The 23701-nt window shown below is 41.1% G+C and overlaps 6 protein-coding genes across 9 annotated transcripts; 4 read left to right on the top strand and 2 right to left on the bottom strand.

Annotated features, from left to right (window-relative positions):
* Nucleotides 1-1380: 1380 nt before the first annotated feature.
* On the bottom strand, nucleotides 1381-3987 carry LOC310815542 (uncharacterized protein). Its single transcript, XM_083685364.1, has 2 exons — nucleotides 3343-3987; nucleotides 1381-2515 (listed from the first exon to the last, which is right to left on the bottom strand). Exons 1-2 carry the CDS (start codon nucleotides 3533-3535, stop codon nucleotides 1680-1682), a joined length of 1029 nt encoding a protein of 342 aa, XP_083541490.1. The 5' UTR covers nucleotides 3536-3987; the 3' UTR covers nucleotides 1381-1679.
* Nucleotides 3988-5587: 1600 nt separating this feature from the next.
* On the bottom strand, nucleotides 5588-10047 carry LOC310815009 (uncharacterized protein). 3 transcript variants are annotated; one of them, XM_083684612.1, is made up of 4 exons: nucleotides 9666-10047; nucleotides 8723-8893; nucleotides 6449-7271; nucleotides 6308-6318 (listed from the first exon to the last, which is right to left on the bottom strand). In XM_083684612.1, the coding sequence occupies exons 1-3, from the start codon at nucleotides 9856-9858 to the stop codon at nucleotides 6472-6474; spliced, it is 1164 nt and encodes a 387-aa protein (XP_083540738.1). In that variant the 5' UTR covers nucleotides 9859-10047; the 3' UTR covers nucleotides 6308-6318; nucleotides 6449-6471. The 3 variants fall into 3 exon arrangements, with proteins under 3 accessions (XP_083540737.1, XP_083540738.1, XP_083540739.1); XM_083684611.1 differs by having other exon boundaries at nucleotides 5588-7271; XM_083684613.1 differs by lacking the exons at nucleotides 6308-6318; nucleotides 6449-7271 and adding an exon at nucleotides 7286-7967 and having other exon boundaries at nucleotides 8100-8893.
* A 417-nt stretch (nucleotides 10048-10464) lies between these two features.
* On the top strand, nucleotides 10465-12728 carry LOC310815577 (uncharacterized protein). The gene is made up of 2 exons (XM_083685412.1): nucleotides 10465-10707; nucleotides 11324-12728. Exons 1-2 carry the CDS (start codon nucleotides 10515-10517, stop codon nucleotides 12076-12078), a joined length of 948 nt encoding a protein of 315 aa, XP_083541538.1. The 5' UTR covers nucleotides 10465-10514; the 3' UTR covers nucleotides 12079-12728.
* Nucleotides 12729-13322: 594 nt separating this feature from the next.
* On the top strand, nucleotides 13323-17283 carry LOC310815538 (uncharacterized protein). Of its 2 annotated transcripts, none has more exons than XM_083685359.1 (3): nucleotides 13323-13595; nucleotides 14607-14777; nucleotides 16052-17283. In XM_083685359.1, the coding sequence occupies exons 1-3, from the start codon at nucleotides 13403-13405 to the stop codon at nucleotides 17104-17106; spliced, it is 1419 nt and encodes a 472-aa protein (XP_083541485.1). In that variant the 5' UTR covers nucleotides 13323-13402; the 3' UTR covers nucleotides 17107-17283. The 2 variants fall into 2 exon arrangements, with proteins under 2 accessions (XP_083541485.1, XP_083541486.1); XM_083685360.1 differs by lacking the exon at nucleotides 13323-13595 and adding an exon at nucleotides 13893-14070.
* Nucleotides 17284-17291: 8 nt separating this feature from the next.
* LOC310815539 (uncharacterized protein) lies at nucleotides 17292-20070 on the top strand. The gene is made up of 2 exons (XM_083685361.1): nucleotides 17292-17805; nucleotides 18228-20070. Exons 1-2 carry the CDS (start codon nucleotides 17613-17615, stop codon nucleotides 19298-19300), a joined length of 1266 nt encoding a protein of 421 aa, XP_083541487.1. The 5' UTR covers nucleotides 17292-17612; the 3' UTR covers nucleotides 19301-20070.
* LOC310814756 (uncharacterized protein) lies at nucleotides 19861-22921 on the top strand (the record flags this gene model as incomplete). The annotated part of the gene is made up of 3 exons (XM_083684256.1): nucleotides 19861-19924; nucleotides 21894-22207; nucleotides 22517-22921. 3 exons carry the CDS (start codon nucleotides 19861-19863, stop codon nucleotides 22919-22921), a joined length of 783 nt encoding a protein of 260 aa, XP_083540382.1.
* Nucleotides 22922-23701: the final 780 nt, after the last annotated feature.

Below are 23701 nucleotides of genomic sequence, written 5' to 3'. Positions count from 1 at the left end.
AATGCACCTTTAAACAAACACTGTAGAGCTTCAAAAAATGGTTTAAACTTGTGTGAATCTCAGATTGCCTCTTTAAACTCCGATGCCATCGAAAATGCTGAATCTCTGCATAAGGGTGCGCTTCAGATACACAGCGACGATCTCATCACAACAATAACGTAACAAACCTGTTCTGTGTAATTTGATCTCGGGTTTGAGAACCAAGTCCAGTATCCTCTGAAGACGTTCGTTCTCCTCTTTTGAACGGGAGATTTCGTGCTCATATTCAACAATTACTTCTTGAACTGCTCCAAATATTTCCACAGCAGCGACTGTTAATCGTTGCGTTAAAAACTCATTCAACAACTGTAGTTTTGACATTTTTGAATGTGTTAATCTTCCGCTCGGACTCCTGTGGTTTTGTGGTTTTCTGATCTGTGTTTCAGGAGCTCGAAAAGTGGAAGTGGACCCACCGACTTCCGGTGAATGTAAATAAAGATTTCTTCAAAATAAGAGCACCCAAGTTAAACGACATTTAGCATTTAAACATATGAAATGGAAGGAATAAGAAACAAAATGCTAATTATCTTAACAAATGTATTCAATCACCACCATATAATATTTGGTATAGTATTGACCCAGAAGGATTTGTAATTCTTCTAATAATCAAAATACCCTAATGAAATAATATTGTCACAGAATAATGGACTGTGCAAAAATACGATTTGATATTTAAATATTTCAAAATATCAAAATATTTTTTTCGACATTTTATATACTTTCTGTTCCGTAACTTGTCCTTATTTCAGCAAAAAATGTGAAAATATCGTCATCCCATCACTTTCCATTAATCTCCTAACTCGCTCTTTTATTTTGAAGACGTGAAAACGACGAAAAACGAAACCGAAAGTTTTAATGGAGAAAGAGGTGAATTACTGAAGCTCACGAAAAAACAGATTTTTGTTTTTCATCCTCTTCTTCGTCTAGATTTTCCGGCAGGATAGATGCTTTCAGGCACATTGCTGCCTCTCACAAATCATAGAGGGAAGTACACATTCTTGCCATCTTCAAACGACCCAGCCTTTTACACCCATCATCACTCGCCAAAACAGTCCTTTTACACCCGGAGGTGAAGGCCAGCGGTGTATAGAAAATCCCAAAACTTCTCAGCAATCTCACATTGCCTGTCACCCGGTCCCAACAGCGTTTTCCTCGATAAGGGGTTCACACCAAGCTCAGCCAATTTACAAAAAAATCGTGGATCAGTTTGTGTACTAGGACTGCAAGCATTAAATAAAACAATGTACCTGAGAAACATGGATATCAGCATGGCTTCCAAAAAGACAACATGACGAAGATTCATTTCATTTATTTATTTATCCAAGTTAGAGCTTCTGATTCCATTTCATAGTCAATAAAATACAAAAAAATAAAAACAGATACTCATCAGATTGTTGATGTTCCTTGAAGGCCAGACCGAGGCACACCTATAGGGTCTCTTCCCTGTGTGTATCCTCATCCTCACACACGTCTAGACTATGCTTTAATCAAACAGGGCCCAACCTGGACACAAGGGACAAGTTTGGTTTTTGGACCCAGACCCAAACAGGTCCTGGGTATTCGGTTAGGGTGGACCTGTGAACACCTCTAGAGTGAATGTCTCAAATTGTTCATATTTACAATGGGACCATTCCAAGTGGTCAAGTGTCAGGACCTGTGTGGACGGTTTCCACATGCTTTCTTAAGGAGCTTATCTTTGTGTAGGCTTTGCCACAGTCTGTGCACCTGTGCAGGTGCTCCCCCTTGTGTTTAGCCTTAATATGTCCTGTCTTAGTACTACTTTGTGTGAAACATAATCCACAGATATGACATCTAAAAGGTTTCGCCCCTGTGTGAATCCGCATATGTTGTTTCACGTGACTCCTTTGTGTGAAATGTTTTGCACAAATGTGGCAGCTGTATGGTTTCTCCCCTGTGTGAATCCTAATATGATTGATTAGAGTACTCCTTAGTTTGAAAATACTTCCACAGACATGGCAACTATAGGGTCTCTCCCCTGAGTGTGTCTTCACATGCACTTTCCACTTTTCCTTCTCTTTGAAAGGTTTTTGACAAAACGTACAGTGATACGGTGTCTCTGTGTGTAGCCTCATGTGCAGTATTAGTCTTCCTTTAACTTCATAACTTCTGTAGCAAATATCACAGCGATAAATATTTTCACTCTGAGCTACAGAAGAGCCTGGATTTACTGGCTCTGATGCTGCATAGCCCTCTTCATCAGGTTCTACTTTGTTCTGTTCAGCTGGAGTGGTTGATACATCATTCTTCTCACTGTCCTCCTGTGAGGACATAGTTGGGTTCTTACCATCAGAGCCATTTTCTACATAAGAGGGAGTGTATGTTGAGTCTGAGGTATCAAACTCCTGCTCCTCTTTAATCTGTGTGATCTCTATGTCCTCCTGCCCTAGACTGGGGCTCCACTCCTGCTGCTCATGGGGAACCTCTTCAGAGACAGAGATGGTGATCTGCCCAGGATCTGCAGGGAAGGATGTCGTTTTCATTTAAAACAAGTCCTTCATTGTTCAGGAAAGGCTAAGGGTTGAATTTCTGAATTGGTTCAAATGCGGCAATGGTTAAAGTTACGGTTAAGGGTTTGGTTAAGGCTAGGGTTGATGGAATGTTGGTCAAGCATTTCACCGTAGTTGCTCCCTCACTGAAACAAGGGCATGTTGTTGTTGGTAACTTAAGACAATGGTTTCTGTGTATTTGAGTGAGTAATTAATTAATATGATACAGGACATGGAGGGATATGAGAGATACTGCCCAGCCACCTTCCATCACCCACATATCATATGCTACTTGTTTACTTCCCTTGCCACATAAACGTCCTCAAGATATTCATTCTAATTTCTATGAGAGTACTAGTACAACTTTCTTAACCATGACAAAAAGGATCTATTACCCCACTGTTTGTGTTTGTCGAAGGAGGTCTCATTTCCAATACCATGCTGCTGTCATCTGTGCTCACTGCTCAGACTTGCTGTACGATTAAATGGGCAATCTGGGATTGGTGAATATATTTATTTTTGGACTTTTAAATGAATAACATATTGCCATTGATTTTTGAAAAATATAAGAAATGCCTCGTGAGATTAGTTCAATTTAGTTTGTTAAACAATGCAACGTTAAACAAACGTTGTAGAGCTTCAAAACATGTTTTAATTGTTTTTAAATCTCAGATTGCCTCTTTAAACTCTCCAGTGGAATGGAGACTGCTGCTGAAATCTCTGCATACGGCCTGGGTGCGGTTCAGAAGTACGGCGACGATCTCAGCTGCACCACAACAAAAGCAGTGTAACAAACCTGTTCTGTGTAATTTGATCTCGGGTTTGAGAACCAAGTCCAGTATCCTCTGAAGACGTTCGTTCTCCTCTTTTGAACGGGAGATTTCGTCCTGATATTCAACTATTACTTCTTGAACTGCTCCAAATATCTCCACAGCAGCCGCTGTTAATCGTTGTGTGAAAAACTCATTTAACAACTGGAGTTTGGACATGTTGGAATTTGTTAATCTTCGCTCAATAAATAAGAAGTATTAAAGTATTTGTGGTGCTATCTGATCGCTTTCCACTCCGTGGTTCGTCTTCTTCGTGTGATTTTCCGGCAGGCTAGATGCTTTCAGGCATGTTGCTGCCTCTCACAGGTCAGAGAGCGAAGTACACATTTATGCCATCTTCAAACCCCATCATCACTAGCCGTAACAACCGTTTTACATCGGTGGTATACAGTGGAGTGGTTAGGGTTAGTGGTACCGTGGTGTATACAAAATCTCTAAAATTTTTGGCAATTTCACAGTCTGGGACACAGACCTAACAGCATTTTCAGCCAACTCACAAAACATTCTAGTGGCTCGGACTTCCGGAGAAATAATGTAGCCATTTGCGGTAATGTATAAACGAATCATCTTGGCTTACAATAACACAACGTGCCAAACATTCCTTTCACCTTTTCACACAATTTCATAGTCACTTTAAAACAGTTAAGTCATCAGATCTTTAGTCATCTTATTAGTCAGTTTAAAACATGCCCTTAATTGTTCAGACCTCACCGAAACAAGGTAATGTGTTCGCAACACTTGTTGTACTGGAGAAATATAGCCATCAGCTTGGCTTTCACGAAGAAGCCAGACAAGGTGACAAACATTACTTTCCGGTCTTTATTTATCCAAGTTAGAGGTTTTCATACCATTTCAAAAAAATAATAATAATAATTAAAAACAGTTGACATCTGACAAAAGTCATCAGATTGTTGATGTTCCTTGAAGGCCAGGCAAACCAAGCATATTTTTTGTTGTACTTTAGATGTCTTCACAATGACAAAGGTATAAAAATGAAAAAAAAAGTCAGTGCAAAACAACTACAGTTTACTTAAACAAATAGAATTAATCGAATAGATGATATAAAATGTTTCATCTTCGGTGGTTACAGGGAGGACATTTCATTTGGACATAATTTGTCAGTCGGAATATGGACACGAATGTCTTTCCTGTGTGAGTAGTCACATGTTCTTAGTCAGGTATTTGCCACAGCATCTGTACGGCTCCTCCCCCTTGTGTCCAACCTTAGTGTTTTACCATATTACAACATTGTCTGAAAGTTTTCCACAAACATTGCACCTATAGGATCTCTTCCCTGTGTGTGTCCTCACATCCACTTTCAGAGTATCCTCTAGTGAAACAGGCCCCAACCCGGACCGAATGGGACAACTTTGTTCTTTGGACCCTGACCCATACAGGTCCTGGGTATTCATCTTAGGGTGGACCTGTGAAAACCCATCTACAATGGTTACACTGACAGCATTTCCTGTGGACCAGGGTCAGGACCTGTGTGGATGGTTTCCACATGCTTTCTTAAGGAGCTCATCTTAATGTAGCTTTTGCCACAATCTTTGCATCAGTGCAGGTGCTCCCCCTTGTGTTTAGCCTTAATATGTGCTGTTTTAGTACTACTTTGTGTGAAACATAATCCACAGATATGGCAACTAAAAGGTTTCTCTCCTGTGTGGGTCCTAATATGATCTTTTAGATGACTTGTTGTTCTGAAAAGTCTTCCACAGGCCTTGCATCTGTAGGGTCTCTCTCCTGTGTGTGTCCTCAAATGCACTTTCAGAGTACCCTTCACTTTGAAACGTTTTGGACAAAACGTACAGTGATATAGGGTTTCTGTGTGTAGCCTCATGTGCAGTATAAGTCTTCCTTTTGTTCCATAATTTATGTTGCAAATATCACAGCGATAAACATTTTCACTCTGAGCTTCAGAAGAGTCTGGATTTACTGCAGAGTGGAGTTGTGAGTCTCTGGTTGGTTCTGATGCTGCATAGCCCTCCTCATCAGGTTCTATGTTGTTCTGTTCAGCTGGAATGGTTGACAGATCATTCCTCTCACTGTCTTCCTGTGAGGACATAGTTGGGTTCTTACCATCAGAGTATCTTTCTACATCAGCGGGAAGGTATGTCCAGTCTGAGTTATCAAACTCTTGCTCTTTAATCTGCTTGATCTCTATGTCCTCCTGCCCTAGACCGGGGATCAATTCCTGCTTCTCATGGGGAACCTCTTCAGAAACGGAGTTAGTGATCTGCCCAGGGTCTGCAGGGAAGGATATAGTATTAGCCAGTTTAAAACATGCCCTTAATTGTTCAGACTTCACTGAAACAAGGTAATGTGTACGCAACACTTGCTGTACTGGAGAAATATAGCTATCAGCTTGGCTTTCACGAAGAAGCCAGACAAGGTGACACATTACTTTCGGGTCTTTATTTATCCAAGTTAGAGGTTTTCATACCATTTCAAAATCACTTTAACATTTTTAAAAACAGTTGACTTCTGACAAAAGTCATCAGATTTTTTATGTTCCTTGAAGGCCAGGCAAACCAAGTATATTATATATATTATATATATATATATATATATATACACACATCTTTTTTGTTGTACTTTAGATGTCTTCACAATGACAAAGGTATCAAAATGAAAAAGTCAGTGCAAAACAAGTACAGTTTACTAACACAAATAGAATGAATTGAATGGATTATATAAACTGTTTCATCTTCGGTGGTTACAGGGAGGACATTTCATTTGGACATAATTTGTCAGTCGGAATATGGAAACGAATGTCTTTCCTGTGTGAGTAGTCACATGTTCTCTCTGGGAGCCAATCTTAGTCAGGTATTTGCCACAGCATCTGTACGGCTCCTCCCCCTTGTGTCCAACCTTAGTGTTTTACCATATTACAACATTGTCTGAAAGCTTTCCACAAACATTGCACCTATAGGATCTCTTCCCTGTGTGTGTCCTCACATCCACTTTCAGAGTATCCTCTAGTGAAACAGGCCACAACCCGGACCGGATGGGACAACTTTGTTCTTTGGACCCTGACCCATACAGGTCCTGGGTATTCAGGTTAGGGTGGACCTGTGAAAACCTATCTACAATGGTTACACTGACAGCATTTCCTGTGGACCAGGGTCAGGACCTGTGTGGATGGTTTCCACATGCTTTCTTAAGGAGCTCATCTTAATGTAGCTTTTGCCACAATCTTTGCATCTGTGCAGGTGCTCCCCCTTGTGTTTAGCCTTAATATGTGCTGTCTTAGTACTACTTTGTGTGAAACATAATCCACAGATATGGCAACTAAAAGGTTTCTCTCCTGTGTGGGTCCTAATATGATCTTTTAGATGACTTGTTGTTCTGAAAAGTCTTCCACAGGCCTTGCATCTGTAGGGTCTCTCTCCTGTGTGTGTCCTCAAATGCACTTTCAGAGTACCCTTCACTTTGAAACGTTTTGGACAAAACGTACAGTGATATAGGGTTTCTGTGTGTAGCCTCATGTGCAGTATAAGTCTTCCTTTTGTTCCATAATTTATGTTGCAAATATCACAGCGATAAACATTTTCACTCTGAGCTTCAGAAGAGTTTGGATTTACTGCAGAGTGGAGTTGTGAGTCTCTGGTTGGTTCTGATGCTGCATAGCCCTCTTCATCAGGTTCTATGTTGTTCTGTTCAGCTGGAGTGGTTGACAGATCATTCCTCTCACTGTCCTCCTGTGAGGACATAGTTGGGTTCTTACCATCAGAGTATCTTTCTACATCGGCAGGAAGGTATGTCCAGTCTGAGTTATCAAACTCTTGCTCTTTAATCTGCTTGATCTCTATGTCCTCCTGCCCTAGACCGGGGATCAATTCCTGCTTCTCATGGGGAACCTCTTCAGAAACGGAGTTAGTGATCTGCCCAGGGTCTGCAGGGAAGGATATAGTATTAGCCAGTTTAAAACATGCCCTTAATTGTTCAGACTTCACTGAAACAAGGTAATGTGTACGCAACACTTGCTGTACTGGAGAAATATAGCTATCAGCTTGGCTTTCACGAAGAAGCCAGACAAGGTGACACATTACTTTCGGGTCTTTATTTATCCAAGTTAGAGGTTTTCATACCATTTCAAAATCACTTTAACATTTTTAAAAACAGTTGACTTCTGACAAAAGTCATCAGATTTTTTATGTTCCTTGAAGGCCAGGCAAACCAAGTATATTATATATATTATATATATATATACACACATCTTTTTTGTTGTACTTTAGATGTCTTCACAATGACAAAGGTATCAAAATGAAAAAGTCAGTGCAAAACAAGTACAGTTTACTAACACAAATAGAATGAATTGAATGGATTATATAAACTGTTTCATCTTCGGTGGTTACAGGGAGGACATTTCATTTGGACATAATTTGTCAGTCGGAATATGGAAACGAATGTCTTTCCTGTGTGAGTAGTCACATGTTCTCTCTGGGAGCCAATCTTAGTCAGGTATTTGCCACAGCATCTCTACGGCTCCTCCCCCTTGTGTCCAACCTTAGTGTTTTACCATATTACAACATTGTCTGAAAGCTTTCCACAAACATTGCACCTATAGGATCTCTTCCCTGTGTGTGTCCTCACATCCACTTTCAGAGTATCCTCTAGTGAAACAGGCCACAACCCGGACCGGATGGGACAACTTTGTTCTTTGGACCCTGACCCATACAGGTCCTGGGTATTCAGGTTAGGGTGGACCAGTGAAAACTACAATCTACAATGGTTACACTGACAGCATTTCCTGTGGACCAGGGTCAGGACCTGTGTGGATGGTTTCCACATGCTTTCTTAAGGAGCTCATCTTAATGTAGCTTTTGCCACAATCTTTGCATCTGTGCAGGTGCTCCCCCTTGTGTTTAGCCTTAATATGTGCTGTCCTACTACTACTTTGTCGGAAATGTAATCCACAGATCTGACATCTAAAAGGTTTCTCTCCTGTGTGAGTCCTAATATGATCTTTTAGATGACTTGTTGTTCTGAAAAGTCTTCCACAGGCCTTGCATCTATAGGGTCTCTCTCCTGTGTGTGTCCTCAAATGCACTTTCAAATTACTCCCATCTTTAAAACGTTTTGGACAAAACGTACAGTGATACTGTGTGTCTGTGTGTAGCCTCATGTGCAGTGTTAGTTTTCTTTTCACTTCATAACTTATGTTACAAATATCACAGCGATAAACATCTGCACTCTGAGCTTCAGAAGAGTCTGGATTTACTGCAGAGAGGAGTTGTGAGTCTCTGGTTGGCTCTGATGCTGCATAGCCCTCCTCATCAGGTTCTATTTTGTTCCTTTCAGCTGGATAATTCCTCTCCTGTGAGGACATAGTTGGATTCTTACCATCACAGTCACTTTCTACATCCCAGGGAGTGTATGTTGAGTCTGAGGTATCAAACTCCTGCTCCTCTTTAATCTGTGTGATCTCTATGTCCTCCTGCCCTAGACTGGGGCTCCACTCCTGCTGCTCATGGGGAACCTCTTCAGAGACAGAGATGGTGATCTGCCCAGGGTCTGCAGGGAAGGATGCAGTATTAGCCAGTTTAAAACAAGCCCTTCATTGTTCGGGAAATACTCTTGAATTGAATTTTGGGTTGAATTTACAACACCCACATACCATACGCTACTTGTTTAGTAACCTGCCACAAACAAATTATTTAGTCCTGGACTGGCTTTTGTCTGTGTCTGGGAAACTGCCCGCATATCCCAAGAAGATGGGGTTTGGCTTGCCGGAGCTGGCCACTTAATTCAACCATTCGTGCCTTTACCCGTTGCATTGCGTACTTGAACTTGGGGAGAGAGTTTACCATCTCAACTCGATTACACAACCTACACTCTATGTCTCGACTTGCTGTGAAAAATGCAATGACAGGCGCTTCACAGATGTGTCACAACTGGTCAACAGACACCTAAGATATGTGAAAGAGTAGGGAATAATTATTTTTGGGTGAACTATCCCTTTATGTCGCTAATTCTGGGTAACTAGCTTCAACTGTATTTCCCCATCAGAACCCCAAAACAGAATCTTGTTTTACTCCATTGTTTGTAAACTATGTAACTGTAAACAGACTGTATCATTTTGACTGTGGAAGTCATGCATCCAAAGCTCTGTCTATTAATTTGAGAGTGGTACTTTTCTCCAGTCCCATCCCTCATCAACAATGTGTCGTCGTGACCGCTTTGTTGTGTGAATTCCAGATTGCCTCTTTAAACTCCGATGCCATCGACATTAGGGTGCGCTTCAGATACACAGCGACGATCTCATCACAACAATAATGTAACAAACCTGTTCTGTGTAATTTGATCTCGGGTTTGAGAACCAGGTCCAGTATCCTCTGAAGACGTTCGTTCTCCTCTTTTGAACGGGAGATTTCGCCCTGATATTCAAATAGTACTTGTTCAACTGCGCCAAATATCTCCACAGCAGCCACTGTTAAACGTTGCGTGAAAAAATCATTCAACAACTGTAGTTTCGACATGTTGGAATTTGTTATTTTTGGCGCAATAAATAAGGTTTATGAGAGTATTTGTGGTGCTATCTGGACGCTTGCGAAATGTTGTCCCGTGGTTTCTCTAGCGCTTCCTCATCTTCTTCTTCTTCAGGCTCGATGCTTTTAGGCGTGTTGCTGCCTCTCACAGGTCATAGAGCGAACTACACATACACACACAGCAACTTTTCCTATGACACAGTTCGTAGTTGAAACTTACTCGATCCATGTTCTAGAAGTGTGTCCGAGTAGTACTAAAATGAGCTACAAAGTTACAAGAAATATTTTTGTAAAGTATATCATTGGTATTGATATTATGATATTAATGATATTAAAATAATGATATTAAAATAATTACAAACCGTTAAAAACACACATAATACATTGAGAGGATTAAGTTTTTATATCCAGAGATAACTTATAAAATAATTGTATGTTCCTTTATCCATTTTTACTATTTCTAAATGATTAAACAAGTTTAACGTGGGCGCTTTTATTTTGAAGTAATCCTCATTTAGGACCCGAGGACGGTGGGAGGAGTTCCACTATGTCGTTCACGGAACACGGATTGGTTTTAGCTAGCAGGCGTGCAGCTAGGACACGTACTTATACATCTATTTATTGAGCCAAGATTAACACATTCCAACATGTCAAAACTACAGCTGCTGAATGAGTTTTTCACGCAACGATTAACAGTGGCTGCTGTGGAGATATTTGGAGCAGTTCAAGAAGTGATGGTTGAATATCAGGACGAAATCTCCCGTTCAAAAGAGGATACCGAACGTCTTCAGAGGATACTGGACTTGGTTCTCAAACCCGAGATCAAATTACACAGAACAGGTTTGTTACACTGGTATTGTTGTGATACAGCTGGGGTCGTCGCTGTGTATAGCCGAAGCACAACACAGTTATGCAAACACAGCAGCCTGTCGATACTAGCCTGTCCACTATCGATGATCGCATAGGAATTGAAAGGGGCCATGTGGGAATCAAACCACAACAGAGCGGTCACCCCGCTACCTTTGTGGTAAACAGTTGAGGGATGGGGCTGGAGAAATGTTATCACTCTCAAATTCATAGTCTGAGCTATTGATCCCCGAGATCAAAATGAACGTTTCACTATGTTGCACCTTGGTGTTATACAGTGTTTGTTCACAATAACATTGCTTACAACAAACAACGGAGGAAGACAATCTTATATTGTTGGGTCCTAATGGGGGTAAGACAGTTGAACTAAGCTTATGAGGCATTTCTTATATTCTTCATGAATTTGGTGATTTAAGGTAAAGGTAAGCACCTCTCTCTCTCATATCCTAGTTGTTTATCATTTGAATTATTACTCAAACTGACACAGCTGTTATCTTCATCTAGCTCCATACACGTGGCCTTGTTTCATTGAGGTCTGAACAATGAAGGGCTTGTTTTAAACTGGCTAATACTGTATCCTTCCCTGCAGACCCTGGGCAGATCACTAACTCCGTCTCTGAAGAGGTTCCCCATGAGCAGCAGGAGTGGAGCCCCAGTCTAGGGCAGGAGGACATAGAGATCACACAGATCAAAGACGAACAGGAGTTTGATACCTCAGACTCAACATACACTCCCTGGGATGTAGAAAGTGAGTCTCATGGTAAGAATCCAACTATGTCCTCACAGGAGGACAGTGAGAGGAATGATCTGTCAACCACTCCAGCTGAACAGAACAAAATAGAACCTGATGAAGAGGAATATACAGCATCAGAACCAACCAGAGACTCACAACTCCTCTATGCAATACATCCAGAGCATATGACAGCACACACAGGGAGGAAGAAGAGGAGTCGCACAGGAGAGAGACCCTCACACTTTATCTGCTATGTGTGTGGAAAACTTTTCAAAGTGAAGAGTGATCTGAAAAAGCATATAAGGATTCACACAGGGGAGAGACCTTATAGTTGCAATGTCTGTGGAAATCATTTCAGAACAAACAGCCATTTAAAAGAACATATTAGGACTCACACAGGGGAGAAACCCTTTAGATGTCATATCTGTGGATTACATTTCAGACAAAGTAGTGGTAGGACAGTACATATTAAGGCTAAACACAAGGGGGAGCACCTGCACAGATGCAAAGATTGTGACAAAAGCTACACTAAGATCAGCTCCCTGAGGAAGCACATGGAAACCATCCACACAGGTCCTGACCCTGGTCCACATGACATGTTCTCAGTGTAACCATTGCATTGTAAATATGAAGTAAATCCGGACTGTTCTGATGCTCAGAGTTATCGCTGTTTATCACTGTGAGGTTTGCAACAGAAGTTATGAAGTGAAAGGAAGAGTAACAGTGCACATGAGGCTACACACAGACACATATCACTGTAATCTTTGTGGAAAAACATTTATTTATTTATTTTTTTAAAAGAAGGGTGCTTGAAAGTGCACGTGATGACACACACAGGGGAGAGACCCGATATGACCCTAAATGTCTGTTGTAATATTGCCAAAACACTGACGCTAAACCCAAGCCAGAGAAACCATACAGATGCTATGACTGTGGTGAATGCTTCACTAAGATTGGCTCCCTGAGAGAGCATGACAACTATTCACACAGGACATGAGTGTCCATATTCTGACTGACATGAAATGTCCTCACTGTAACCACAGAAGATGAATCATTTCATGTATTCCATTAAATTCACTACATTTGTTTTAGTAAACTGTACTTGTTTTGCATTGTCTGTTTGATATTTTTTTTTACACCTTTGTGTCATTGTTAAGACATCCAGAGTATAAAAATAAATACTTGGTATACATAGGTTTTTAAAGACATCCACAATCAGATGACTCAACTGTTTAGATTTTTTTTTAAAGTGACTTTGAAATGGTAGGATAAGATATAACTTGGATAAATAAAGACCAAGACGTTCATTGTCTTGAAAGTGTAAGAAAATAAACGGACAGTCACAACTTCTGTGTTTAAGGAATATTTTACTTACTTACTGTAATAGTCCATGCTGTGCCAATGAAAAACAATATGAACAACTGAAATTGTCTCCCTTTAAAAAAAAAACGACAAAGTGTTCCCAACGGCTGTCTGTCCAATTACTTTACGGTAAAACACATACTGCCCCTGACCTTGGGCTCAAAGGTCCTGAACCAAATACTTTAGGTCTGTTACCTTAAACAAATATGTATATCCAGTTACATTTTAGGATTCATAGTACAACTGTACTCCAATACTTAATAATAGTCAGTGGTCAGTTGAGCAGTCTGATAGCCTGAGGGTAGAAGCTGTTACACTATGATGTGGGTAAATGGCAACTCCTGTCTTGCTGCAAAAAGAAAAAGTGGGCTAGTTTAAGGCTTGATGGGTCGGTTTTGAGTGGCAATTGCGCTGGAAATCTTAGCCAGACCTGGCAACCCTGGTCTAGCTTGCCGTAAAGTGACATAACGAAGAAGAAGACGAACAACGACCGAACATTACGGAAGCGTGATTTAACAAATACTCTCATTACATATTTTCTTATTTATTGAGCCAAGCTTAACTAATTCCAACATGTCAAAACTACAGCTGTTGAATGAGTTTTTCACGCAACGTTTAACAGTGGCTGCTGTGGAGATATTTGGAGCAGTTCAAGAGGTGATGGTTGAATATCAGGACGAAATCTCCCGTTCAAAAGAGGAGAACGAACGTCTTCAGAGGACACTGGACTTGGTTCTCAAACCCGAGATCAAATTACACAGAACAGGTTTGTTACACTATTGTTGTGATACAGCTGTCTGTTGATAGCCTGTGTAATGGTACAACTCGGCTGAGCAGTGAGCACAGAGGACAATAGTGAGACTGAGTGTCGTGGTGTTGGCTTGCCGGAGCTACTTAATTCAACATGAGTGCCCATACCCGAGGAAATATCCAGGAAAGGGTCCTTAATATACATACATCCAGATTAACTTCATACCCGTCATTAGTCGACGCCACGGTGGAAAGCTACAAACACGTCTGCAGGTACAGCAGAAGATGATTTGACTAGTCGCCATAATTGTAAACCAAGGAGCTGAAATGCCATTGCAGTCCGTTTACAGTGGTTTCGGGGAATGATGGAAAACAATTATTCTGTATCGATATTAAGCAGCCCATTGGCTATTTCATGCGGCCGGAGAAAATCTCCGATGATGGAGAGTACGTGTATATCTTCAAAACTGGCCTAAATGATGCCGAAACAGGTAAGGGCACTCTGTTGGATTAAGTAGCAAGCTCCAGCCAGCCCACACCACGACACTCCTTCTCATGAAATAAGAGGACGGCAGCATTTAATTGTAAATTAAATATGACAAATGTAAACAGTTGGGTAGTAGGTGTAGTCATGGTTATGAAATGTGTAATAGTACTCTCATAGGGTATTTGTAATTCACATCTTAAAGACGTTTATGTGGCATGGGTATTAAACAACTGCCACGGGTGATTTAAGGCAAAAGTAAGGTCCTGATATTGATTTCGATGAATGTGTCTGATATACCAGTCGTTAATCATATTAATTAATTACTAAACAGACAGCCACCATTATCTTTAATTACTAACAACACATGCCCTTGTTTAAATTATGCTTGTTCAGCATCCCATTTACCCTAACATTTACCAAACCCTTAATTTAACTTTAGCTATAACCACATTTTAACCAATTTGGAAATTCAACCCTTCATCTTTCCTGGACAATGAAGGACTTGTTTTCAACTGGCTAATGCTGTATCCTTCCCTGCAGACCCTGGGCAGATGATTATCTCTGTCTCTGAAGAGGTTCCCCATGAGCAGCAGGAGTGGAGCCCCGGTCTAGGGCAGGAGGACATAGAGATCACACAGATTAAAGAGGAGCAGGAGTTTGATACCTCAGACTCAACATACCCTCCCTCGGGTGTACAAAGTAACCCTGATGGTAAGAACCCAACGATGTCCTCACAGGAGGACAGTGAGAGGAATGATCTATCAACCACTCCAGCTGAACAGAACAACATAGAACCTGATGAAGAGGAATATACAGTATCAGAGCCAACCAGAGACTCACAACTCCTCTCTGCAGTAAATCCAGACTCTTCTGAAGCTCAGAGTGAAAATGTTTATCGCTGTGATGTTTGCAATAACATGTATAGAGTTAAAGGAGGACTAACACTGCACATGAGGCTACACACAGAGACACCATTTCACTGTAGGTTTTGTCCAAAACTATTCAAAGAGAAGGGTAATCTGAAAGTGCATGTGAAGACGCACACAGGGGAGAGACCATATAGTTGCCATGACTGAGGTATTCATAGGTCCACCCTAACTGAATACCCAGAACCTGTTTGGGTCCGGGTCCAAAAGCCAAACTCTTGGGCCAGGTTGGGGCCTGTTTGATTCAAGGAAGAGACGCTATAGGTGCAATGTTTGTGGAAAACTTTCAGAAAAAAAAGTTGGAGGAGGACATTGAGATCTCACACACAAAACACAAAGGTCACAGGTCAAACGCCACACAAGGGAGGGGGGAGGGGGGAGGGGGCATAGATGGCTGTGGCGAATGCTTCACAGAGATTGGCTCCCTGAGAGAGAGCATGTGATAACTATCCACACAGGAAAGACGTGTCCATATTATTATTTTTTATATGTTTTTTAGGGCATTTCTGCTTTATTGGGATATAGACAGTAGAGATTGACAGGAAGGATGGGTGAGAGAGAGGAGGGATGACATGCAAGATATGTTGAGGGTCGGAATCGAACCAGGAACCTTGCGATTATGTGGTAAGCGCATTAGTGTGCTACGCCACTAAGCGGCCCCCAGACAAGTCCATATTCTGACAGACAAATTATGTCCACGTGGCTCACTGTAACCACTGAACATTAATAATTTGATATAATCCATTCAAATCACTGTTTGTTTTTGTAAACTGTTTTGAATTTTTTTTCACCTGTCATTGTTAAGACATTCACAGTATGAAAAGAAATACTTATGCCTAGGTCAACATCTGATGACTTGTCTGTTGAACTTTTTTTTTTTTTTTTTTTTTAATTTAAGTGATTTTGAAATGGTACAAAAACATTGAATTTGGATAAATAAAGACAGAAAGTAAGCTATATTTCTCTAGGACAGCAAGTGTTGTATACACATTACCTTGTTTGAGGTCTGAACAATGAGGGTTTGTTTTAAACTGGCTAATACTGCATCCTTCCCTGCAGATCCTGGGCGGATCACTATCTCCGTCTCTGAAGAGGTTCCCCATGAGCAGCAGGAGTGGAGCCCCAGTCTAGGGCAGGAGGACATAGAGATCACACAGATTAAAGAAGAGCAGGAGTTTGATGCTTCAGACTCGACATACTCTGCCTATTATGTAGAAAATGGCTCTGATGGTAAGAACCCAACTATGTCCTCACAGGAGGACGGTGAGAGGAATGATCTGTCAACCACTCCAGCTGAACAGAACAACATAGAACCTGATGAAGAGGGCTATGCAGCATCAGAGCCAACCAGAGACTCACAACTCCTCTCTGCAGTAAATCCAGACTTTTCTGAAGCTCAGAGTGAAAATGTTTATCGCTGTGAAATTTGCAACAGAACTTATGGAGCGAAAGGAAGACTAACACTGCACATGAGGCTACACACAGAGACACCGTATCACTGTACGTTTTGTCTAAAACGTTTCAAAGAGAAGGGTAAGTGGAAAGTGCATGTGAAGACGCACACAGGGGAGAGACCCTATACGTGCAACGTCTGCGATAAACATTTCAAACAATGGACACATCTGTCAGATCATATTAAGACCCACACAGGGGAGAAACCATTCACCTGCCATGTTTGCGCAAAACCTTTCAAAACGAAAAGTGATCTGACAACACATTTAACAATTCACACAGGGGAGAGACCCTTCAGTTGCCATGTCTGTGAAAAACATTTCAGAACAAAGAGTCATCTCAATGAACATATTAGAACTCACACAGGGGAAAGACCCTTCAGTTGCCATGTCTGTGGAAAACCTTTCCCAAAAAAGTGTCACCTTAAAGAACATATTATGACTCACACAGGCGAGAAACCTTTTGGATGCCACATCTGTGGATCACATTTCACAAGAAGTGGTAGTAGGACAGCCCATATAAGGACTAAACACAAGGGCGAGCAGCTGCACAGATGCAACGATTGTGACAAAAGCTACACAAAGAAAAGCTCCCTGAGAAAACATGTGAAAACCGTCCACACAAGTCCAGTCCCTGGTCCACATGAAATGTTGTCAGTGTAACCATTGCATTGTAAATATGTAACTTGGATGAATAAAGACCGAAATGAATCTTCGGTCTTCTGAATCTTCGTCGTTGTCTTCTTGAAATCGAAGGTGATAGCAATGTTTATCCAGCAGGTGGCGACTTTATTTGTTTCATGCATGAAGTCCGAGCTACGAGAATGTTTTGTGAGTTGGCTGAGCTTGGTGTGAAAACACTTTCGCTGTTTGGTGCTGTGAAAATGCAAAGAAGTTTTGGAATTGTAGACCACTTGCTGGTTTACACCTCTGGGTGTAGCAGATGGGTGGAGAAAGCTGGGAAGTTTGAGGATGGCATATGTGTACTTCGCTCGATGACCTGTGACAGGCAGCAATGTGCCTAAAAGCGTCTGGCCTGCCGGAAAGCGACATCACGAAGAAGAAGATTAACGAAAGTAAACTGCGCAGGCGTCCAGCTATTGCAATTGCTCGTAATACTTTCTTACGTATTTCGCCAATATTAACAAGTTCCAACCGTTGTTTCCAACATGTCAAAAATACAATGGTTGAATGAGTTTTTTACGCAACGTTTAACAGTGGCTGCTGTGGAAATATTTGGAGCAGTTCAAGAAGTAATTGTTGAATATGAGGACGAAATCTCCCGTTCAAAAGAGGAGAACGAACGTCTTCAGAGGATACTGGACTTGGTTCTCAAACCCGAGATCAAATTACACAGAACAGGTTTGTTACACTGTTGTTATGATACAGCTGAGATCGTCGCTGTGTTATGTAGAGACACAGCAGTCTGAAGACACGGTATCTGTCGACGACAGCATTACAATCTTGCCAATCAACAATCCTGGATTGAAACAATTTTTTTGTTATATTTTCTTATAAATGACATCTCCTATGGCAAACAAACAGCGGGGTAATAGGTGGTTATTGTCATGTTAAACAAAGTTGTAAATGGTAATAGTACCTATCTCATAGATATTAACAATTAATATCTTAATTTTAAGAAATGTATGGGCCAAATTTTTGAACAAGTTCCATATGATATGTGGGTGATTTATGAGAAAGGCTAGGCTGTATCTCATGTCCTCGTTTATTATCTGAATGAAGGGTTTGTTTTAAACTGGCTAATACTGCATCCTTCCCTGCAGACCCTGGGAAGATCATTATCTCTGTCTCTGAAGTGGTTCCCCATGAGCAGCAGCAGTGGAGCCCCAGTCTAGGGCAGGAGGACATAGAGATCACACAGATTAAAGAAGAGCAGGAGTTTGATACCTCAGACTCAACATACACTCCCTGGGATTTAGAAAGTGACTCTCATGGTAAGAACCCAACTATGTCCTCACAGGAGGACAGTGAGAGGAATGATCTATCAACCACTCCAGCCGAACAGAACAAAATAGAACCTGATGAAGAGGAATATACAGCATCAGAACCAACCAGGGACTCACAACTCCTCTCTGCAGTAAATCCAGACTCTTCTGAAGCTCAGAGTGAAAATGTTTATCACTGTGATATTTGCAATAACATGTATAGAGTTAAAGGGAGACTAACACTGCACATGAGGCTACACACAGAGACACCATTTCACTGTAATCATTGTCCAAAACGTTTCAAAGAGAAGGACATGTGGAAAGTGCATGTGAAGACCCACGCTGGGGAGAAACCCTATAGATGCAACATCTGTGAAAAACATTTCAAACAATTGAGTCATCTAAATAATCACATGAAGGCTCACACAGGGGAAAAACCGTATACCTGTCATGTTTGTAAGAAACATTTCACAGAGAGGGGTAGTATGCTAGTACATATTAGGACTCACACAGGGGAGAAACCCTATTCTTGCCATGTCTGTGGAAAACATTTCATAAATCATAGTCATCTAAGTTGTCATATTAGGACTCACACAGGGGAAAAACCATACAGCTGTTCTGTTTGTGAAAAACATTTTGCACAAAGTGGGTCTCTGAAAGAACATATGAGGACTCACACTGGGGAGAAACCTTTTAGATGCCATATCTGTGGATTACATTTCAGACAAGGAAATGCTCGGACAAAACATATTAAGACTAAACACAAGCACCAGCACAGATGCAAAGATACTGACAAAAGCTATACCAAGACAGGCTCGCTGATGAAGACCTTTTCACCCCCACTACCCCCCTGTACTAACCCTAACCCCAACCCTAGAGACCTCTTCACCCCCACTACCCCCCTGTACTAACCCTAACCCCAACCCGAGAGACCTCTTCACCCCCACTACAAGTCTTTCTTCTGTTAAAAAAACCCTAAGTTTTCTTCTAGCATTGTGTCTGCCAATGGCCCCTAGTCTGAGCATTGATTATGTTATCTTATGATGACTGATGGATAGATGATTCACTTACTTAAACAAATGTATTTGTTGTAAATCGCTTTGGATAAAGGCGTCTGCTAAATGCCATTAATGTAAAATGTAAATGTAAAGCATGTGGAAACCATCCACACAGGTCCTGACCCTGGACCACATTAAATGTTGTTAGTGTAACCATTGCATTGTAAATATGGTCCTTGGATGAATAAAGACCGAAATGAATCTTTGTCGTATTCTTGAAAGCCAAGGTGAAAGAAATGTCCAGCGATCACAAGTTCTCTCGTAACATATGTTCTTACTTTTTTAGCCAATATTAACAAATTCCAACTATTGTTTCCAACATGTTGTGGTGGAAAATCCCAGAATGATGTGACAGAAAGTTCAGTGATAGCCTTTCTAAGAAATGGCTGATGTTAATTCCTGCGTGATAAACAATGGCTGATAGGATCCAGATGTCTGGACGAGAGGCCATGGCTCAGTGTTGTTATTGGGACAGGAGTGAGAAAAACTATTCACAATGATGTCGAAACGATGATGTTTTTGCCAAAGTGTTGTGCACATGTTTTTGCCAAAAGAAATGATGCAACATTTTCTTGTGTATAAGGGACAGACGTGATAATAGCTTCTTGGGATTCCTCTGCAGAGACCCCAGTTTGTTCGTGCAGATATTATTATCTGCATTAATAAACCTGTATAATCCTTTGAATAACTCTCCTCATTTGTCCGCTTCCACTCTATTACAATGTCAAAAATACAATGGTTGAATGAGTTTTTCATGCAACGGTTAACAGCGGCTGCTGTGGAGATATTTGGAGCAGTTGAACAAGTAATTGTTGAATATCAGGACGAAATCTCCCGTTCAAAAGAGGAGAACGAACGTCTTCAGAGGACACTGGACTTGGTTCTCAAACCCGAGATCAAATTACACAGAACAGGTTTGTTACATTATTGTTATGATACAGTTGAGGTCGTCTCGGTGTATCTGAAGCACAACACCGTTATGTGGAGACACAGCAGTCTGAAGATACGATATCTATCGACGACAGCATTACAATCTTAAGGGACAATCCTGGATTCAAACAAAGCGGTTATCCGCCACTGTTTCGTAAAGAGTGCGGTTGGAGAAAATTAACCACGCTCAAATGTATAGACTGAGCAGCTGTTAAACTAGATCAAATTGAAAGTTTTAACCATGTTTCGAAGCTTGTGTTTTCAATGACATAGTTTCCAATCAATGCAGTAAAACAAGATTTTGGGTATTAAAAACAGTTGGACTTAGCTCATGAGGCATTTGTTATATTCTTCCAGAATCAATGGCTATATATCATGCAGAGACCAAGTCTGTCAATAGTGTTGGAATTGAATGGTACTACAGCTGACAGAGGACAACAGCATTTTCTTATAAATGACATCTTCTTTGACAAGCAAACAGTGGGGTAATTAGATTAGATTAGATTAGATTAAACTTTATTGTCATTGTGCAGAGTACAAGTACAGAGACAACGAAATGCAGTTAGCGTCTAACCAGAAGTGCAAAAAAGCAGAAAAGTGCAGTGTGAACAGTATATACAGGTAGTGCAGTATATGAGCAGTATAGTAGTGCAGTATAAGTATAAGTAGTGCAGTGTAAGCAGTATATGAATTAGCAGTAACATTTTAAGCAGAATAAATAGAATGCAGTGTGAACAGTGTGAGCAGCATATGAGCTGTATAGGCAGTGCAGTATAAGCAGTATATATGTATTAACAGTAACATTAGAGTAAATAAGCAGAATAAATATGGAATGCAGTATGAACAGTATAAACAGGTATGTACAGTATGTACAGATGTGCAGTGTATTAACAGTAGCATTAAAAAAATAAGGATATGTGCATTATTAACAGTATAGACAGATGTGTACAGAAGAGCAGTAGTATGTAGTAAGAGCAGTGTGTACAAGTGAGGATACAGTATGTACAGTTTATAGGAATACTGTAGAGTAAGAGTACTGCAATTGTCCGGGGGGGGGGGGGGGGGGGGGTTGGTAGGTTGTCACCTAGGTGCAGAGTTGGAGTTCAGTAGGGTGACAGCCGCAGGGAAGAAGCTTCCTCTGAACCTGCTGGTTCGGGTGCGGAGAGACCTGTAGCACCTCCTGGAGGGGAGTGTGGTGAACAGTCTGTGGTTGGGGTGAGAAATGTCCTTGACAATGCCACGTGACTTACGCAAGCATCGTTTGCCCTGGACAGCCTCACATAGGTGGTTAATAGGTGGTTATTGTCATTTAACGAAGTTGAACTGTTACTGGTACTCTCGTAGGTATTTACAATTAATATATTCATTTTAGATATTAATAAGGCACGTTTTTGAACAAGTTCCATATGATATGTGGGTGATTTATGAGAAAGGCTAGGCTGTATCTCATGTCCTCGTTTATTATCTGAATGAAGGGTTTGTTTTAAACTGGCTAATACTGCATCCTTCCCTCCAGACCCTGGGCAGATCATTATCGCCGTCTCTGAAGTTCTTCCCCATGAGCAGCAGGAGTGGAGCCCCGGTCTAGGGCAGGAGGACATAGAGATCACACAGATTAAAGAAGAGCAGGAGTTTGATACCTCAGACTCAACATACACTCCCTCTTATGTAGAAAATGGCTCTGATGGTAAGAACCCAACTATGTCCTCACAGGAGGACAATGAGAGGAATGATCTATCAACCTCTCCAGATGAACAGAACAAAATAGAACCTGATGAAGAGGGCTATGCAGCATCAGAGCCAACCAGAGACTCACAACTCCTCTCTGCAGTAAATCCAGACTCTTCTGAAGCTCAGAGTGAAAATGTTTATCGCTGTGATATTTGCAACAGAACTTATGGAGCGAAAGGAAGACTAACACTGCACATGAGGCTACACACAGAGACACCGTATCACTGTAATCATTGTCCAAAACGTTTCAAAGAGAAGGACATGTGGAAAGTGCATGTGAAGACCCACGCTGGGGAGAAATTCTATAGATGCAACATCTGTGAAAAACATTTAAAAAAATTGAGTCATCTAAATAATCACATGAAGGCTCACACATGGGAAAAACCACACAGCTGTCATGTTTGTAAGAAACATTTCACACAGAGGGGTAGTATGCTAGTACATATTAGGACTCACACAGGGGAGAAACCCTATTGTTGCCCTTTCTGTGGAAAACATTTCATAAAACATAGTCTTCTAAATTATCATATTCGGACTCACACAGGGGAAAAACCATACAGCTGTTCTGTTTGTGAAAAACATTTCACACAAAGTGGGTCTCTGAAAGAACATATGAGGACTCACACTGGGGAGAAACCTTTTAGATGCCATTTCTGTGGATTACATTTCAGACAAGGAAATGCTCGGACAAAACATATGAAGGCTAAACACAAGCACCAGCACAGATGCAAAGAAATGCAAAAAACTAAATTGAGCTCCCTGGGAAAGCATGTGGAAACCATCCACACAGGTCCTGACCCTGGACCACATTAAATGTTGTTAGTGTAACCATTGCATTGTAAATATGTAGCTTGGATGAATAAAGACCTAAATAAATCTTCATCGTTGTATTCTTGAAAGCCAAGGTGATTGAAATGTGTATCAAGATTCAAGATTCAAGATTCAAAGTGTTTATTATCATTGGCACAGTAGAAAACATGTTTCCCTGTACAACGAAATTCTTACTTTGCTGTCCGCAGAATGCCAACCAATGTAAAATATACAATACAAAAGAATATACAATATATACTAAACAAATGTACAAGACAGCAAAATTTAAGGCATAAAATAAGAATAGCAGCAATAATAATAATAAACAGTGCAAACGTAGCAGTGCAATTATGCAAACTGGTTATGAGGTAGTAGGGTTATATTAGTCTTAATCTCCTATGGGTTGTTTAGGAGCCTGGTGGCAGTGGGAAAGAAGGAGTTCTTTAGTCTGGTTGTCCTGCATTTAACACTTCTGTACCTCCGGCCTGAGGGTTGAAGTGTGAACAGTCCATGCTGGGGGTGGGTGGGGTCCTTGAGGATGGAGGCGGCTCTCCTGTGGACTCTGCGGTGGTAGATGCTCTGCAGGGAGGGCAGTGGAGTCCTGGTGATTTTCTCAGCGGTCTTCACCACTCTCTGCAGGCGTCTGTGGTCCATAGCAGTAGTGCTGCCGTACCACACAGTGATACAGCTAGTTAGGATGCTCTCAACAATGCAGCTGTAGAAGTTGCTGAGGATCTTGGGCGACATGCCAAACTTCCTCAGCCTCTTCAGAAAGTACAGCCG

The sequence above is a fragment of the Argentina silus genome (genome assembly GCF_951799395.1).
Source record: "Argentina silus genome assembly, chromosome: 14".
Classification (NCBI taxonomy): domain Eukaryota; kingdom Metazoa; phylum Chordata; class Actinopteri; order Argentiniformes; family Argentinidae; genus Argentina; species Argentina silus.
Note: the sequence above shows the minus strand (reverse complement) of the source record. Positions and strands in the feature narration are given on the sequence as shown.

Bases quoted from the DNA above. Each gene is read 5' to 3' on its own strand.
- LOC310815009 (XM_083684611.1), bottom strand. From the start codon at position 9,858: ATGTCGAAACTACAGTTGTTGAATGATTTTTTCACGCAACGTTTAACA. The intron at 8,894-9,665 runs GTTTGTTACATT...CCTTCCCTGCAG, and splicing joins GATCAAATTACACAGAACAG to ACCCTGGGCAGATCACCATC. The intron at 7,272-8,722 runs GTAAGAATCCAA...CCTTCCCTGCAG, and splicing joins TGTAGAAAGTGACTGTGATG to ACCCTGGGCAGATCACTAAC.
- LOC310815542 (XM_083685364.1), bottom strand. From the start codon at position 3,535: ATGTCCAAACTCCAGTTGTTAAATGAGTTTTTCACACAACGATTAACA. The intron at 2,516-3,342 runs GTTTGTTACACT...CCTTCCCTGCAG, and splicing joins GATCAAATTACACAGAACAG to ATCCTGGGCAGATCACCATC.
- LOC310815539 (XM_083685361.1), top strand. From the start codon at position 17,613: ATGTCAAAAATACAATGGTTGAATGAGTTTTTTACGCAACGTTTAACA. The intron at 17,806-18,227 runs GTTTGTTACACT...CCTTCCCTGCAG, and splicing joins GATCAAATTACACAGAACAG to ACCCTGGGAAGATCATTATC.
- LOC310815538 (XM_083685359.1), top strand. From the start codon at position 13,403: ATGTCAAAACTACAGCTGTTGAATGAGTTTTTCACGCAACGTTTAACA. The intron at 13,596-14,606 runs GTTTGTTACACT...CCTTCCCTGCAG, and splicing joins GATCAAATTACACAGAACAG to ACCCTGGGCAGATGATTATC. The intron at 14,778-16,051 runs GTAAGAACCCAA...CCTTCCCTGCAG, and splicing joins TGTACAAAGTAACCCTGATG to ATCCTGGGCGGATCACTATC.
- LOC310815577 (XM_083685412.1), top strand. From the start codon at position 10,515: ATGTCAAAACTACAGCTGCTGAATGAGTTTTTCACGCAACGATTAACA. The intron at 10,708-11,323 runs GTTTGTTACACT...CCTTCCCTGCAG, and splicing joins GATCAAATTACACAGAACAG to ACCCTGGGCAGATCACTAAC.